The sequence below is a fragment of the Apteryx mantelli genome, chromosome 1 (assembly GCF_036417845.1).
Source record: "Apteryx mantelli isolate bAptMan1 chromosome 1, bAptMan1.hap1, whole genome shotgun sequence".
Lineage (NCBI taxonomy): Eukaryota > Metazoa > Chordata > Aves > Apterygiformes > Apterygidae > Apteryx > Apteryx mantelli.
This window is the reverse complement of record NC_089978.1, coordinates 121,654,403-121,672,600: the sequence shown is the minus strand read 5'-3', so window position 1 is coordinate 121,672,600 and position 18,198 is coordinate 121,654,403. Positions and strand designations below refer to the sequence as shown.

At 35.3% G+C, this 18,198-nt stretch overlaps 1 protein-coding gene across 5 annotated transcripts in view; it reads left to right on the top strand.

Moving 5' to 3' along the window:
- Window positions 1-15,645, top strand: part of ARL13B (ADP ribosylation factor like GTPase 13B) — a 53,196-nt gene extending 37,551 nt beyond the window's left edge. For 3 of the 5 annotated variants that reach the window (XM_013950154.2, XM_013950153.2, XM_067300408.1), the window contains 6 exons: window positions 2,552-2,754; window positions 4,902-4,998; window positions 6,245-6,470; window positions 6,974-7,087; window positions 7,544-7,612; window positions 13,382-15,644. In XM_013950154.2, coding sequence (XP_013805608.1) covers window positions 2,552-2,754; window positions 4,902-4,998; window positions 6,245-6,470; window positions 6,974-7,087; window positions 7,544-7,612; window positions 13,382-13,458 — 786 coding nt within the window. In that variant the 3' untranslated portion in view covers window positions 13,459-15,644. Of the gene's footprint in view, window positions 1-2,551; window positions 2,755-4,901; window positions 4,999-6,244; window positions 6,471-6,973; window positions 7,088-7,543; window positions 7,613-9,400; window positions 9,445-13,381 lie in introns of all 5 variants that reach the window. The other 2 variants (XM_067300416.1, XM_067300421.1) reach the window with 2 other exon arrangements.
- The last annotated feature ends 2,553 nt before the right edge of the window (window positions 15,646-18,198 follow it).

Here is an 18,198-nt window from a genome sequence, read left to right as displayed (position 1 = left end):
GTGAGAGGTGCAAAATTCATAAACTAGTACAAAGTTCTATTATTTTTTCTAGGAAGTTGCGTCATAGCAGGGGCATAGCTTCACCATTATGTCACAGCTCTTTAAGGGCTTTTCTTCAGTAAGGGGACTTTGTACCATGCATCATAAGCAATCATGAAAATAAAAAATGGCAAGCTAGAATTAAAAAATGAAAGCAGGGTTTTGGGAAAACTCATTCCTACATAAGCTATTTGTGTTCATCTATAAAAGATACAGTTGACGGGTTCTTTGAGGGATTTCTGTGGCAACAATATTTTCTCACAAAGCATTATTAAAATAAAAAACCTCAAGGATTCTAGCATATTTTCCAGTGCTATAGAATTACTAAATTTGTGGCATATTTCAATAAAATGTTATTCTCATTCCCCATTTTTATCATGGTGTAACCAAAAAAGAAGCTAGATGGTATACTCTATAAGTAATGTAAGCTGAGAGCAACTGAGGGTCTTACCTGCTAAAATGGGCAGCTTCTTGGCTAGGCTTGTTAAAGGTAAACCCAGTCCCAGGGTATTTCAATGTGATGACTGATAGGGTGAATTTAAACAGGGAGTTATGAAACAAAAAGGTTCAAATAAAACTAGACAGGCACCCAAAAAACTTTTGTTTATTCTTTTTCTTTTAATCAGTTTTCTTCTGGATCTTTAAATTCCCCTGCAAAATATAAAAGCAAATGCAAAGAGTCATTTGTCTCTCTGTCACACAGTCTCAGTGAGAATGACCTTCATCTTTTTCTTTTCTCTACTCGAGTATATTTTATAACTGAACTAAAGCAACAATAACCGTTGGGCAAACCTAGAAAATAATCCCCCAGTGCTCTCTATTGTCTCATCTTAGTCTTCTCACAGAGACAGAATATTATTGTCTATACATCTTCTCCCTGATTAGGTTCTGCTGGAGAATATTGTAGTGTTCCATGGTAAGCAACATTCATATTTGAACCTTAATTTAGAGACACTCAGAATGTATTAAAATACAAAGTCTCTTTGGCACCCTGGGGGGCACAATATGTCAGAATTCTTTTTTCTGCTGTAAATCATACAAACCATGTCTGACTGTGGTGCCATTTAAATGCTTGTAAATATTATGATGATAAAGAGAATTTTTAGGTGGTGCCATTGCAGATTTAGTCCTTTTTTTTTTTTTTTTCCTTTCTTCAAGCAGGAAAACAAATACTGAACACAATCAGTGTGAAATATTCCCCCTTCATTTCAAATAAATAGCATGACCTAATCAGTTATTTTTCAGAGAACAGCTTAAAAGAGCCATACAATGCTCCAAAAGATCCTAAAAAACAGGCCTGAAGAAGCCTTGAGAGGTCATCTAGTCTTTTCCATGATCTAAACTAGAATCAACTCAATGTAACAATTTCATGATGTGTTTATACATTAAGTTTTTAAAAACAGCTTTCTGTTAGGAAGTTTTTCCCTATGTCTAACTAAATCTCTTTTGTTCCAGTTTATTCCCATTATACTTGCCTTCTTGACCATGAATACAAAGAACAAATTATTCTTTTCCTTTTTGCAGTTAGCCTTTGTGTATTTGAAGGCTTATATCATATTTCCTTGAAGTTTTATCTTCTCTAGAAGAGAAGAACCGCTCCAATTCTTTCAACCTTTTCTTACTGGATACGTTTTCATAATCAAACTTGTCAAGTTTTTTCACTGTTTTCCTCTTGATTCCTTACACTCAGTCCACGTCTTCCTTTGTGTTGCATCCAAGCTAGGTGAAGTATCCTAAACTATAATCTAGCAATGGGTTTTGCAGCTATATTGCAATAGATTTACCCAGATCATGTTTCTCTTGCTTGCTGATGAGAACATTATGACAAAAGTTTTACTCAGATCAAGATACATGATGTATTGCTTCACCCCTATCTACAATGCCTGTCCTGATCTAAAAAAAAGGATTGGTTTGGCAGTTTTTTCTGACAAATTCATGCTGGATTTTATTCATCTCCTAGGTGTTTATGAATAACCTGATCATTTCTTTCATGAACTGAAGCTAAGCTGATTCTGTTCCCCTCCTTTTTTCATTGAAATAGATAAATATAATTTGGGCTATTGTAAAGAAGCAGCAAGACAGAACATGTATGCTTGAGATTGAAAATTTATACATCTATACAGATAGATGCATAGATATGGATAAGTATAGAAACAGGTGTGTGTGTGTGTGTGTATAGGTGTGTATGTATATACACGCACCAGGTGAATGTATAACAGGGTGTGTGTATATATGTTTATAGAAAGACATGCAAACATTTTTCTATGCAGTAGTCCAGTATTTTTGGAATGGGACTGGAAATAATGAAATTTGGTAGAACTTATGTGATTTGTATCTTGGAAAAAAAACTCTTAAATTTACAGAATACCTACATGCAAATTTATTTTGTGTGCTTCTCGATGTTTTGCAAGCTTATAGGAAGCAGTAATTTGGCTGAGTTCTTGTTTTTAGCCAAGTAATTTGATCTGAACTACAAATAATTTTCTTCCTCTTCTTCTCATTATGTTTACAGGAACCTTGCTCAGCTGTCATGGGCTGTGGGAAAAAAATTGATAAATCAATAAAAAACGGTTTATATTGGCTCCTACATATTATAGCAAAAGATTTTGATGCCTTAAACGAGCGCATCCAAAGAGACACTACAGAACAAAAAGCATATGAAGAACAAAAGAAACAAGAACGAGCTGAGCGAGTGAGAAGACTACGAGAAGAAAGGTATCCTCTCTGTAATTTCTCCTGCTTCCCTCTCCTCCCTCACCCTAACATACTTGATTCATTCCTGAACATGGGCATTATGGAAACCAAGCTATCAAGGATTTAAAGCTTATAAGCCAAGAACCTCCATATTAAAAGTAAGGACCTGACTTTGTAACTGATATGTAAATATCAGAGACTAGATGCAAAACTTTTTTCAACACAGCGTTTAATCAACCTTCTGGATATCCAGCAGAGGATGCACACAGGGACATAAGATGATGCAGGGGGAAGCAGGACAAGTGATTTATTGCTTTCCTTCAAATTCCTGTGAACCCCTGAATCCCACCCATGATTTGTATTAAAGGTTGATGTGAATCCTTGTGCCAGGTCGTTAATTACAAAATTCTCTAAGCCCCCCTGCTGTCTGCCCAGTATATGTGGAGACCTGTGAGTCTCAGTTACTGTAGTGCAAACCATTCTGTGGAGCCTCTTGGCTTGTGCTTTTATTGAGGTGGTTTACTTCAGCAAGAGAATGACTTCAGCATCGTAATTGAGATAAGCACAGTTTACTTGGAAGGAATTTGTCACAGTCTTCATATCTGTTTCACAAAGCTGATATAAAAATGCACATGCTGTTAGTCTGCTAGATGTCTCTGCATAGACCAACCCTCTGACCATGTTGGATTGTGTTGGATTTATGCCATGTTGGGAGGTGTAGAGAGGAAGATTGACTGTGAAAAATGTCTCAGAGGGATTGCCCAATGATACTGACATTTCGCATACGTTCTGTAACTGCCTAGTGTTTCTTGATTGTGTTTGTTCAGTGGAAGAACTGGTTGGATCAGAATTGGATTAGAAGTTTGTAAGTTTTGCTAAATTTCTTGTGTCTTTGAGGAAAGCTAACTAGTAACTTCTGTTGTTTTTAGCTGTAGCTGAGGGCTTGTCTCAGATTTAAGAGATGGCATGTAACTCTCATTTTGCTATTTGCATTAAATCAGTTTCTTACTGTAAGGAACAGTTAGGTTATTCTTAATTCAAGTGTCATTCTATTTCAGTCTGTGTTTTAATAACTCCCCAGACTGCTACATTCTGTTCAGATAGGTTTCTGCGAATGTTTTCTCAAAACACATTTCCTCCACAAAATGTTATTAACAGTCATCTTGTTCTTAATGGAAAGCCAAAGAGAAGTAGTGCTAGTAAGTTTTAATATAGTACTGGCCATTGCTTCCAAGTAGTGTGGTTTCATGAATAGATCAGGATACCTCAGCTTTATTCCCATCTGTGCCATTCAGGGTTACTTCCTCTTTCAATATTTGCAGCTGTAAAATATGCCTAACAGTGACTTCGTACATGTAAGTGATGTCAGACCTATTGATTGGCAATGTTTGATCAGAATATATTTTATTATTGGTATATCATTTAATGCGTAGTCATTTCTTACAATTTCTTACCTAGAGGTGTGGTACATACAAAATAAACAGTACTGTTGCAACAACAGCGCACTCAGCAGTACCTGTCTTTCTGAACTTTTCTGAGTCTAGTAGAAACAAATAGGATTCCCTGACTGTTACTCTGTAAACTGAACAGTGTGTCACCAGTTGTCTCTTCAGTATATTAAGGAGAATCTAGCATTAGGAAAAGTGGAGGTGTATTAAAAATAGAAGAAGAAATTTTAGATAGTCTTGGTTTACACCATGTAGATCTTATTGTATGGTTGAATACCTTAAAACAATTGCTGTAACAGAACTGATGGATTACTGGTGTGAGTATTTCAGTATACCACAGCGCAACCAAAACCCTCCAGTTACATAAGTACTCTGTCCTACATCCTGTCCTCAGAAAGTGCTTCTTCCACTTTTTGAAGTGCTGATTGAACATTCTGGCATATAAAAGCATGTGTTTCTACCTCTGCCATAAAATGTATTTGTGCTTTATTGATGTTATCCTGTCATAGCACTCTTTGTAGAACATTTTTCAAATTATGGAAGCATAGGGTAAAAATCAGCTGGCATAAACTGGAGGATGAATTAGGTAACGTAATAAGTGTTCTCTATTATGTAAAATTTATGGCTCTTCTTCTTCATAATGCTTTGTTCCTTCCCCCCTCCCCTTTCCCACCAAAAAACAACCCTAAAACAACAAACAAAACCCCAATAACAACAAAGGGAAAGAGAAGAAGGAAGAGGTGTACCTGATGAGGCAGACTTTGGGCCTGGGAACTGTGAAAACCCCTTCCAGCCTATAGCTACTGTAATCTCTGAGGTATGAGAATATGTGGAAATCTGGATCATTTTAGACCTACCACTAACAAATATCTGAGAGGTAATGAAAAAAATGATTCATTTAAAAGAATTATTATAAGCCTGAAAGCACAGTACTACTTTTTATCTTGGCAGTTGTGTTTTGTGTGCATTGAATCAATGCTTTCATGTTAAGAAAACCTCTTAATATTGATTCAGGGGAAGAAAGTTTTGTACACATAGTAAAAGCAAGATATTGTAAACAGATGACTGAAAACATTTCCTGATTAAAGTATTGGATATGCAGGAATGAAAATATTTGAGGTCTTTTAGTTTCTTGTAAAGTCTTTTACTGATGTGGTGAGTCATATAAAATCTCTCTGCCAACTTCAGCTGCTTTTCTGAACACAACCTGTTTTCTGTTGAACTGAAACAATTGAAAAGGGTTTCTTAGCTTTGAAATATGTAAAGCAGATTCATATATAAAGTTTCCTCAACCTGTATGGTTGAGTTCAGGTAGTCTGTGGCTTTCTATTTGTTGTAACATATTTTTCATGCAGTTGACTTGAGATAGCATAATTTCAAGAAATATTTCTAAACTCTCACAGACTCTCCCAGTAAGTAATTCAAACGCTTGCTTCTCTCCAGGACAAAAAAGCCCATATCTATATATCTTGTCAAGTCAGCTACATGCACAATAATAGATTTCATAATATCATACAGAGTATGAAGAGAGGGTATAGCTGTGAGTATTTCAAAGCCTTTGATTTTGTGATATAGAACCTGTATCAAGTCTGTATTACACAATTGATACTTGAGCAAATCACGCTAGTACTTTCCAGATACTTAAAAGCTCTGTGTGTGTGTGTGTGTGTGTGTGTGTGTTGTTTTAATCAAAACCAAAACAAAAGAATTGAAGAGGAAGAAATCAGGAGCTTTCTAATCTTCTCTTTCAAAGGCCGTTCATGTCATTCATACAGCTAGTAACTTTTTCTTACATGACAAAAAAATCAGGCTGCAAACCCTATGCATGTCAATCATTTGTAAAACTAAAGATCATGTCTTTTGCTGTTGATTCTTTTTTTTTCTAGACAGCATACTGGAAATGTTAACTGTTTTGATAATTTATTCACCTACTATTTGAAATTCTTTTCTATGCAACATGTGGGATATAAAAAAATGTTTTTAGGAATTTGGACTGTAAGATAACCTTCCTGTCTTATTAGTCAGTTAAAAAGTTGTAAAAAATTTCTTATACTTTTTGTTAGAATGAAAAACAAATTGAAAAGGAAAAGAAGCGGCAAAGGTTGGAGACTGAAAGGGCTACCGTTGTCTTGAAATCTCCAACAGGGCAGGAACAAATGGATGTAGAGCATTTATCCCGTAGCAGTAGCCAACAAACAAATGATTATAGACTAGACACTTGCAAATCTACACAGCAATTGCAGAATGAAGAAGAGAGTGAGCAGCAAGCATCAGAATGCCTTGATTCAGGTAAAAATGCAAAACTGAATATAACGGTTTCCTTACTATGTTTCATTTAATTTTGTTTTTCAGATAGTTCTTTCTTGTGTCTGCATTAATTTTCAGGGCACTACATGCCAATTTAATCTATTGCAAACATATGCATATGCATAATTAGGTTATTGTAATGAAAAATCTACTTAAAACAAGTGTGTGTTTATTGGTGTAGTTCATATTATACCTGAAACGAGGTCCATTTTTATTGTAGTCAAATATGTGGTCCAGATTCCATCAATAGCAAGCTGAGTTGAATTTCTTTATTAAAAGGCAGAGTTTGCATATATTTTATGCTTACATTTTGTTTGCTAAAGCAAAATGTGTTGTGTAAATTTTACATTTTGACAGGCTTGTTGTAGTGTATAAGTATGGACTGAAAATGCTGATGTATTTCACTCCAATGTATTAATCAAAAAATGATATATTCTCTAAATATAACTAGATGGTATGTAATGCTTTGCTTCTGTCTGGTATAGATAACAGTAAGAAGAAGAAAAAAACAAAATTAAAAAGGGGCCACAGGGTAGAACCTGTTAATTCGGAGGATACTGTTCCCCAAAATCCTACACCGCCCCCACCTCTTCCACCAGGTAAGTATGCTACATATTACAATAGATGTCTCAATTTGTGACAGTTAAGCCTTTAAAATATTCATTTGTGCACAGTGAAACTGAAATAGTCTTCATACAGAAATGTGCTACTAAAACTTACCCTCTGTGAGAATTATGTAGTTTCTCACTTTACGGTGTGAACTTTCAGCAGTACTGATTTGATCCATTCCACAGGAGATTTTATTAATTTCACAAAAAAAAAGATCAGCAAATTGACTACTCACTGATGCAAAACAATGATTAAAAAATCAATATTTTTAAATGTAGGGTGGCTTATTTTAAAATGATTTCATCGGTATACAGCAGATATATAATATATTACATACTTTTCTATTTCTAAATGCTTTCCTGTCTCTAAAGAGAACTGGCTTCCATACATTTCCTCAGAACCAAGTGTAGTAGTGACACATTTTGACTGTCTTTGTTTTCCTTTAGTTGGCTGGGGAACTCCTAAAGTTACTAGACTTCGAAAGCTTGAGCCTCTTGGTGAAACACATCATGCTGGTAATTTAAAATATTTTGAGTTTGAAACTTTCTTAAAGCATTCTTCATTGTTCATTCACTTCTAGATTCATCTCATTCTTCATCTTTTTTAATTTCTAAATGCCAATTTTCTTTGACCAAAAGCTAACTCTTCTGCTTAGTAGAAAGCATCTTTTTGGTATTTCAAGTCTTATTTCTTTTTTTAAGGAAAAAAAAAGTTCTCTCAGATTCCCTTGCAAAGTTTAAAGTGGCATGGGATATCAGAAGTTACTAATGACTTGACACTGTTTGCTCAACAGTATGCGCTGTATTATAACAAAGAATAACAGGAGTAGTTCCTTCAAATGTCCAAACATATAGTGCATTCAAAGTAAAAGTTTCAAAGTATATGTCAATTGTCTATATGTAAACAGTTCACCATTATCTGATGCACTTGGGATGGGAGTTGATTTACCCAGATAATAGAAAAGCCTTGAGTTACTTATCAGAGAGAATACTGCAAAAACACCTGAGCAGGTCTGCAGAGAATCATGTTAGCATTGTCTGCCGAGAATCTGCAGACATAAATCTCTGTAGAGAATCATGTCGGCAGGATTTATTAATTTGGGATCCATAGTGCTCCTTCCACATCCAGGCTGTTTCTGCACTGAGCTGCCTTTTTGTTTCCACACTGATCTTGCTCATGATCTGAGTCTGGAAGTGCCATTCACTTCACAGTATTGAACCCAAACTGGACTAATGTACTTCTGTAGCTCTGTAAACACTAGCTCACTTCTAGACAAATTTGCTGGGTGTAAGCTGATTCTATGTGTTGTCTCTTGAGAAAGTTCATGTTTTCTTCCATCCACTCCTCCTGTTTCTATACAGTTATAAAAGCATAGTCTGCAAGCTCTTTCGCCATTCACTTGGAGGTGTTTTGTTGTCAGAGGGAAAACTAAAGACATGTGGGCACCCCTAAATTAAGTACATTATGTTAGCAATTCCAAAGGAGGAGCTAGAAATCCAGCTTTGATGAAAAGCCCAACAGAAATTTGACTGCAAAAGTGGGGCTTCCAACTGAAAATTAGGTTATTGGTCTGCAAGGAGAGATGTCAGTGATGAAGCTTGGGATGTGCTGCTTTACTTAAAGAGCCAGTGTCCCTGAAAGTTCACAAACTGGTAGGAGAAATAAGTTTAATAGCTGGAGATGTCAAAGTGTAGTAGGTAGATTCTTGATACGAATGCTTTCTCTAATAATGGCTATTTTCCACTTGTGGAAGACCATGAAAGATTGTTTTTTATATGCTGATACTGTGTCTTGTTCTCAGCTGTAGAGAGGAAATTCTTCATTTTTATTACGTTATAACTTTTCAAATTTTGAGAAGCCAAGTGAATATGGAGACTATCTGGACCATCTGGAGTAATATCAGGGGAGGATAACCCAGCTAAAGCAATAGGCATCCTCATACAAATTGAACAAAGAGACCATTAATTGAGGAATTTATAGAGAAAAGAGCTCAGTGTGACTGTAGCAGTCCTTGAGCTTAGCCTTGACTTGAACTGATTAATTCATGTAGTGCAGTATCGTGTGGACATACCTGCTGAAGTCCTGAAGACTAGAACATGGAGCATCTCTGCACTCACAGAACATTTATTCTGCTGAGGATAATCAACCCACAGATAATCAGAAGTTGCCCAAAGGGGAAATGAGAGCTCTAAAAACTAAAATATTTATTTTTCACAGAAACACAATTCATGTGTGTAAAATGTAATTTGTAGTCTGTATTTGAGAAATTCTTAATCATAAAACCATCTTGCTCTTTTTTTAAGGAGTATAGAGAGAAGAAGGCAAGAAAGAAAAGCCAGACAAAGAGGTAGGGAGGGGAAGAAAGGGAAGGGGTCATAATCTCTGCTTTTATCTGATCTGTGCCTGAAGACTGTGTTGCATTTTGTAGTAAGAGCATGGGTGGGACAAGGGGGAAAAAGAATCTTAAGTTAGGTTCCCAACTCATGGGTTATGTAACCTAATCGCCTGAGGTCTGTGCTGTTGCTTTATTCAATTGAAAAATGGGGATAATAATTAAAGTATTTTGGAATCCAGCAATGAAAAAGGTGTTGATAGGAGAAAGTTCTCTTGAACAGAAGTGTAACCGTTGAGGTCAGAGGAAATTTGAAGTGCTCAGAACTTTGCAGATAAGTTCAAAACACTGTTTGCCTATGCTTTTCTCAGAGATTTATGGCGGGGGGGGGGGGGCATTCAGGAATTTTATTGACCAGCATAGTGGTAAAATGCCCTGTGTTGAGGGACTTTTGTTACACAGATTGTTTCTAATCTGGTAGAAACTAAAGATCATTTTCAACAACCCATCAGTGTGGAATTTGTGCAGTACTCTGTCCTTAGGCTCTTTCTATGAGACTTCAAAATCTTCCTTTGTTAACTAACATTGTGAAGAAATCTTTACTTTATCCCTGCGTTGGATGTTGCATAAAGAAAAATGAAAAGTTACTCATTAACCTCTCACTCCTGCTGTACAGTTTTTGAATATTGCCATTTCACTCTGGGATTAAGGCTTTTATGCTAATGACCACTTTAATGGTGGCTTTCAAATCATCACAATATAAATGCTTTTAGATTTTTCAGCAACTGTTTTCTCCTGGAAGCTTTTCAGTAGGGCATTTGGCATGCGTATTTTTGTTGAGGACTCCCAAGTTTTAGAATACATAGGTGAAACTATACCTAGGCAAAACTCTCTCAGTTTTTCATATCAAGCAACACAAAGCTTTCTTTGCCAGTTGTAGTTTCTTGACATGGGAGAGGCAGAAGTGTTGCAGGATGGTAGGAGGCATTGGCCAAATCATTACCAAAACAGTTTTATGGAAAGCCATGCTTTTGACACACTTACAAGATTCACTCCCACTGCTCTTATCAAGGAATGGGAGTGGGGTCAGTAGTTGATAATGTATTAAAAAAGTTGCTCTCTACTAAGTGATATAGAAAACTCTGAGAGGCAAGAAAACATCTTTTAGAAAAATATTTATAAATGAAAAGAGCTCTTCAGATGCATGGTCCAGCATTGTCAAAACTTTGGTTAGGTCCTAATTATCAATGAGCATCAGTTATTTATTTTTCTTGAAGCAGTTGTTTTTTTGCTCAGACCATTTGAAATCTTGGACTGATTTTAGCTTGCTGTCTGTCTTTGCCTGTTTTCCATCACCCAGTAGTGTTTTTCAATGAGTTTTAGATATTTTGCAGACAGAGAACCTGTTTCTGCTTGGAAACTCATTAGAGTTTTCCCAAGACCAGTGGAGCCTACTTTTGATCCGTTATTCAGAACATTTTCTGAATTGCATCTTCCTGAAAACCAGCTTCTTGTGGGTTGTCTCTTCAGCAGAGGAGTAAATCAGTTGAGAGGTCTGTCCGTCCTTCCCCCACCCTGACTTGCCCAAAATTCACTGTAAATGTGGTCTTAAAAGTTCTTCTGGCATTCAGCTTTTATAAAATAAGAAAGTCTGGTTTCTGTATTGGTTTCATGGTCAATTGACATAAATGTCTTGAAGGCATGATCTGCAGTGAAAGTTTTTCCTTTAGCTGGGTCTTTGGTAAGGCTTTCTTCTCTGTGGCTTTTTGGATCCTCTGAGGCTTAATAAGGAGTGAACTCTTTTCTATACCAATACTGAAATTTGCGGAACTCTTTCCCTTTGCCAAACAGTTATTGGCTAAGTGGCTGAAAAGGTGTAAGCGACAAAATGAGCACCTACAGTAGGATTCCTATGGACCAGGCTAAAAAATCACAATGCCTGTAGGATGCTGGTGGGTGCTTTTGTCAGGGCTCCAGAAGAAGTTGTTAGTGACCATAAGGGCAAGGAAAGAAAAAAGTATTAACCAGTCTAAATTAAACGGTCTATTTAAAATTTTCAAGAGCCATGTTTGTGCTTTAATATTATTTTCTGAAGTACTCTTGGCCAAAGTCCACATTCAAGAGTGTATCACTGAAAAATTTGATAGCTCATTAATGTAAGTCAAGAATCTAAACTTCCTTAAGCTTTAAAACAAATATGACTTTTTGTAGTGTTGATTTCTGCTAGTCCATGAAAAACCACAGGAATAAATGTTTCACAGTATTCGCATGCACTCTAGTGAAAGTCTGTCAGTTTAGGATAGCAGTTATTTCTGGGTTTTGTCTTTAAATGATTTTTTTTTTTAAATGACACAGATATGTGTTAGGAACATTACTGCTGAAATACATAAAATGAGTGTAGTGTGAGGTTAAAACAACCTGCAGAGGTCTGGTTTTTTAGTGCTAAGAGCTGTCAAAGACAAATCTGTCTTAATAATTTAATGTGCAAACTGAAAAATGTAAGTATTAGTGATCAGGCTATTTAGGATATATATCTAATCATTTATGTGTCATTCATATCAGAAAACATTATGCTGGATGTTTAGGCAGAGTTAACAGGCAGTATAGTCAATTATATAAATCTTTAACTATACAATTATTTTTAATAAAGACTGCAATTTTGCTAGCCATGCTAATGGTTCTGGCGCAATGCTTGGTAATGAGTGTCTGTTTATTACCACTGAAGGGTACTTCTGCAAGAATGATAAACCTCTCTCGTTACAGGACCTAAAATTGTCTGCTGGTCCTGTTCTTAAAATTCCTTTTTTAGCAACCTCAAGAGACTGAACATAATAGAAACATTCACTGTAAAGGTTTTCATATACCCTATAATGAGTATATCATGATAATGCTCATGCTGATATCATATCAACAGCAGTTCTGTTGAAACAAAGGATTTGTGACAGTATACAAAAATGTTATTTTACTGGAGAAATGTAAGGATAACGAAAGCCTTGATCCTACAGACATGAACACATATTCTTGGAGTTATGTCATCTAACTTGCATGCTTTTGTTAATTTTAGCTTAGAAATGCTGTTTTAACACAGACTGTTGCATATGGACAGAATGTGGACAATTATCATTTGTTAAAGCTGAATTTTGTGTTGGCAGGCCATCATTGGTTCAAGGTTTTGTTGGGGAGGTGGTTATCAGTATAACTGAAATAGAGATCTGAATGCTTCAAAAAGCTGCTTTTACTTTTTTCTTGATTTCTACCTGTTTCCTGTCACCATCTTTCTTGATATTCTTCTGTCTGTGAAATGTTTTGTATGTACCAGTCTGCATGTATTTTCTATAACAATGACACACATTTGAGAATACTTCTAATTCTCTTCTGCTGTACTTAACTTTTTTTTGAAGTTTTCCCATGTTTCACCTAAACTCTTTTGGCCACAGAAAATGTTGCACTTATGGCTAAAACTTATTAAGATGGCTCTTTTAGAAAGTTAGTATGCTGTCTTTTAGAAAGTTAGATAGCTGTCGTATAGAAATCATACTGAAATTTTGGATGCTGCTTGAAGTTACTGCCACTTAAAACTGTATTGCAATGCAGCCTTGACTACAGCAGCATTCCAATTTTGATACTTCAGTTTCTCAATTGTTACTTGCAAATTTGGGATATTTTGTGCCTTGTTTTTAAGAATGTTTATAAATTACTTTTGGGCTTGATCTTGCAAATGCTGATGCTGATGTATAATAAAATGTACTTAAGAACCATTTTGGCCAGTATACCTCCAGACCTTAATTAGCACTATGTCTGGAAGTAGCTTGTAGGAATTAGCTCTAAAACTGCAGGCTACCTAGCTTTTGTTAAGGCAGGAAGAATTTATCCGAGTCAAACAGCTTTTTAAGCAAGGGAGATGGTAAATGGTAGATTAATGTGTTTTTCTTCTCTGGTGTTTCTTATACAGATTTCTGTGGAAAACCTCTACCCCCACTGACTATACGCCAAAGACCCAACGGTGATATCCATGATGTCATTGCCTAACTGGATCACAGATAGCATTTAAAAAACATGATCAAGAAATTTTATTAGAAACGGTTTTTACCCTTGAAGGAAAACTTGTCAGCCTGTTGCAAAATAAGAACTTGGTGGCAATTAAACCTGGAGTTAATTCTGTCATACTTAGTTGATCAGACTTTCTACTTCACTTGTCAGTTACTATTCACATTCACCAGCACTTCTTCAGGATTAGCATGAAAGCAAGTAATGTATATGTGTCCAAGGATGCTCATATGAACGTGGTACTGAATATTCTGGGGGTTTACTTGCTAAAATTCATAGCTGTAAACCTGAAGAAAAATACCTTTGTATGGTATAATACTAGTTTGTATGTTCTCATCAAGACCTTCTCCAGGTGCTGAGCAGTGATTGGTATTTTTGCAGCTTAACAATTAATTCTAAAGCATTTTGTAAAATTCATGTATGTTAGAGTGAATATAGGAAGGTTATGCAACAAATTTTGACTATATTTTTCTAACTTTTTATAAAACTATTTGAAAGTTTCAGTGGACATCAGTATCGATTCCCAATAAAATGAAAGCATTAGAAAGTTGATAGCCAAATATGTATGAGCAGAATATATTTGACTCTTTTCCTTTTCTCTTACAGCAGCAATACCTCTTGTTAGGAATTACATCATCAGATTCATATTTCATATTTCTGGGAATCTGAAGGGGGAAGAGTAGAAAGGAAAGTCTAAGATAAATACATTTTACACAATTATGCTATTTGAATTGTCTAAAAGTTTTACTATGAATTGCTTTCTTAGTTTTTTTTAACTGAGTTGGGTGTAGATAATAAGTTAAAAAATTTAGCTGAATATTGTATTGTCTGCAATACCATATAAGAAAATTGCACGCACAAAAATTTTGCACAAATTCAGTCATCAACTGTGATGGAAAACTAAATTATCTAACACACACATATAAGCTCTAGCACTTTTTACCTAGAAAATACCAAAATACCATCTTGAAAACAAAAAATCCAGAATTTTAAGTTCATATATAATACTTCCATGTTTTAATTTTCCATTAAAAATCAGGTATGAGTGATACGTAAACAACAGGGGTTAAAATTGGACTTATTCCCATTTAAATGGTCTGTATATGCTGGTTTTTCTCTAACATTGGAGTCAACCATTGGTATACTGTGTAAATGTACAATTATGCCACTTAATTACAGCAAGGATGAAAGTCCTAATCAAAGGTTTTTTGGAGAACCATTACTTGATGATTTTCTGTTATACTTTCAGTCTTCCATAACATGATATTTCCAAATGACTTCAGTAAATGTTAAATCAATGCAACATATATATTCAGCACTTTGACATTTGAAATCTTTGCATGAAGGCTTTGCCAGATATCCCTTATGGCAATGAGTTATACAAATAGACATCTACCATACTAATTGAAATGAAATTATTAATTAGGATTCTTAAACAGTATGCTTTAGTGAAAAAAATCATAAGTCTTAAGAATATTGTTTGGAATTGATGGAGAGGAATATTCCAAGTTCGCTGGCTTAGTGCAAGTATGAAACAACTTGTATGTGACTGTCAGGATGGGAACGCTTCTGTTGTATTCTAATAGGGTAACACGGTTCCGTTTGTTTATTCTCGGGACTTAGTCATTTTCATTTAAATAAACACTATCTTTACTGCAGGGGTCTTCTTGCATAAAAGTTTACATGTGCAACCCTAATCTTACTATCTTTAACTATGTTATCACTTAAATTCTTTGGCTTGAAAGTTCCACCTTCGTAGGCTTATTTTTTACAGCTTCAGTTTCTTCAAATTTATTACCTTTTATTTTAAAACTAATCTAAAATAAATTAATAGAAATCTTTAGTAAAAATAAAGCTAAATACTACTGTGGAAACAAAATTTGAAAAACTGAAATGTAAGATGTTGATACTTATATGTGAAATGTGTGCTATGTATGTTGTGTGTGTTTGTACATGTGTATCAGTTTTGTTTCTGCTGTTAAAATAAATTTATACTTATATGCGACCAAAGTACTAAACAAAATTTCATAGTTTTGTTTATGAATATGCACTGTAATTATTTACAAAAGTAGTTCTTACAGTACTTTATATGACTTTTTATTTGCTCAAGATGACATGTATGTATAGAATAAAACTAATGCACAACATCAATGTTTCCCGTATTATCATAAATTAACATTTTTTGGAGGCAAGTATAGTCATAAATGCTTAATGGCTGCATTTTACTTTGCTAAAATGTACAAAATAGAGTCCTTATAGATAGAATTTTTTGCATATTTTGACAACTGCAATTTAGTCATATAAAATATATTGATAAATTGACTCAAGGATATATGTATACTTCTGAAGTTCTTTGATAGTGCACTTAATATTTGAGAAGTAATAAGAAATTGCCATTCATCCACAAATTATAAGAGTTTGTAAGGTTCTGATGCTTTTCATTGTCAGTAACATTATTTTCAAAATGTATCAGTGCATTCAGCCAAGAGTATTTGCGCTTAAATATATGAGTAGTAAGCATACAGAAATGTTCTACATAAGCAGAACATTTAGCATTGTCTCTGTGCAGTATTTTAAATTCATTTTAGAAACACATTTTAAAGGTAAGTGAAATATGTCTCTTCTAAGATAAGGAACAGTAATTTTCATGAGCCAAATTAATGTAAAAAGGTAATTGCTGTTTCAAAATAAGTCATTCTGTGTTCTTCCTTTTCAGCCCAAACCTAGAATCCATAGAATGAAGGACCTTACTCAGAAATTTAAAGGTTTTAAATAGTAAATAATACCTTTAGTTGTATTATTATGGGCAGATATATTTGATGTCCGTTATGTTGTTTCATTTCTACGATGTGGTTTCTCCATGTAAATAATTCACAGCAAGTGGGGGATCCTCCTACTGAGGTGGGACAGAAGCACCATAACCTTCGAGGGAGCTATCTGATAATCCTGTGAGATGTCCGTTTCAGGTCCACAGTCTTGGTGGCGCTCCAGACGCATTCCCTGCCACAGCCGGCTGATGCGGGCTTTCTCATGGCCCTCTGGTGAGCCCTCTCATGAGGATCAACATGGAAGCACCAAGGCACACTTCTGTTATCCACAGAGTGGCCTGCAAAGCAAGTGTGACTGCCAGTCCTTAAGCACGTAAACAGCCCAACTGGCCATCAGCAGGGCCTCAGAAACCTCTGTATAACCAGGTTTCAGCCCATGTTAACTCACCCGTTTTGGGCTCTGCAGTGTGTGGGAGCTTTGTAAAGGCTGAGGTGAGTATCTTTCCCTTGAAACTTGAAGAACTGTAACTATCTTCTAGAGACTTATCTGTGACTTAAAAATGTATTTCTCAGTTTTGTGACTTTAGAGAACTTTTAAAACATGGTTGCTGAGAGTAGTCTTATGTTAATTTTCTTCTCTAGTGGTAACCATTTTCTTCCTGAAAGTAGTTATTTTTGGATAAGTGATGTCATGCTAGAAAATACTGATAGACAGTAACAAAGAATAACCCTCTAATACTAGATGCATCTTTAAATGGAGCTAGGAACTACATTTTAAAAGGGAATGCAATTTGGAGCAAAGTTTATCTTGGGACAGAAGAACTTTTCTTTTTCCTACTATTCAGATAAACTGTATTTTCTTACCTAGGATTGCTCTGACAACTGGTATATGGTAACAAAATCTCTGCTTTTCCACAAGATTTTAGGAAAACGGACCATGGAAAGGTCAATAACCACTGTGTACTCCCCAGTGAATGTGAATTTTCATCACTTCAAATTCTTTTGGGCTAGTGGAAAGATTGAGACAGAGGAAAAAGTTGAGTGAGAAAGCTTAACAAGATACAAAGTCCTTTCATCAAGGTCCAGTAAACGGGTTAAATTTGTGAAGACTAACAAAGCTATGCAGGCCTGAGTAAAGGTAGCCATGCTATTGAAGTAAACATTCACTGATAAGCTAAGACCACTAGAAGATCTTAGACTGAAGGACTGAGAAAATGAGAGGAGCCTCAGAATTTTGAAGCGTATACATACACTTCAAAAATTTTTTCAGAATATAGTAATTTTTGCAAACCTCAAATAAACTGATGGTTAGTCAGTCCTCCCACCATGTTTGTATTTGCTACTTAAAAAGTAGTGTCCTAAAATTAATCAGTGCCCAAACATGCTCGTTACGCAGGAAAATACAGTTTTAAGTAAGTTTGCCAAAGAGTACTACAACATGATAGCATTAATTTACATGGTCTTTTAATCCTATGTATTTTTGATCCAAAACTGTATCTGCTGCTTATTACTGTAAGTTGTACATGATTTCGATTTTCATAAAACCTAGTAAGCTTTTGCAAAATCTTTCCTAATATAAGAAGCAAGAATACTATTTGCTTGTATAGTTCTAAATTACTATACAATAACTGACTCAGAAAACTCAGAATTTGTGCTTGCTCCACGAAGTAGTGGACTCTCAAAAACTGAAGTGTAAAAAGTCAATGTAATGGCATGTCTTTGCTGTTCTTTAGACTTTGAGGATGCTGATGTACTGTTGGTGGTATTTCTGAATATTGACTAATTTTAAGATATGTGAGTCATCCTGCTCCCTCTGAAAATATCAGGGGACAATAGGGTCTATACAGCCTCCTCTCCTCTGCTTTTGTGAATGGAAAAACATGCCTAGTAATCATAAGTTTGAAAGAAGGTAAGTTAGCTTATTGGAATTATGGAGTGAAGTTACAGTGGTGTT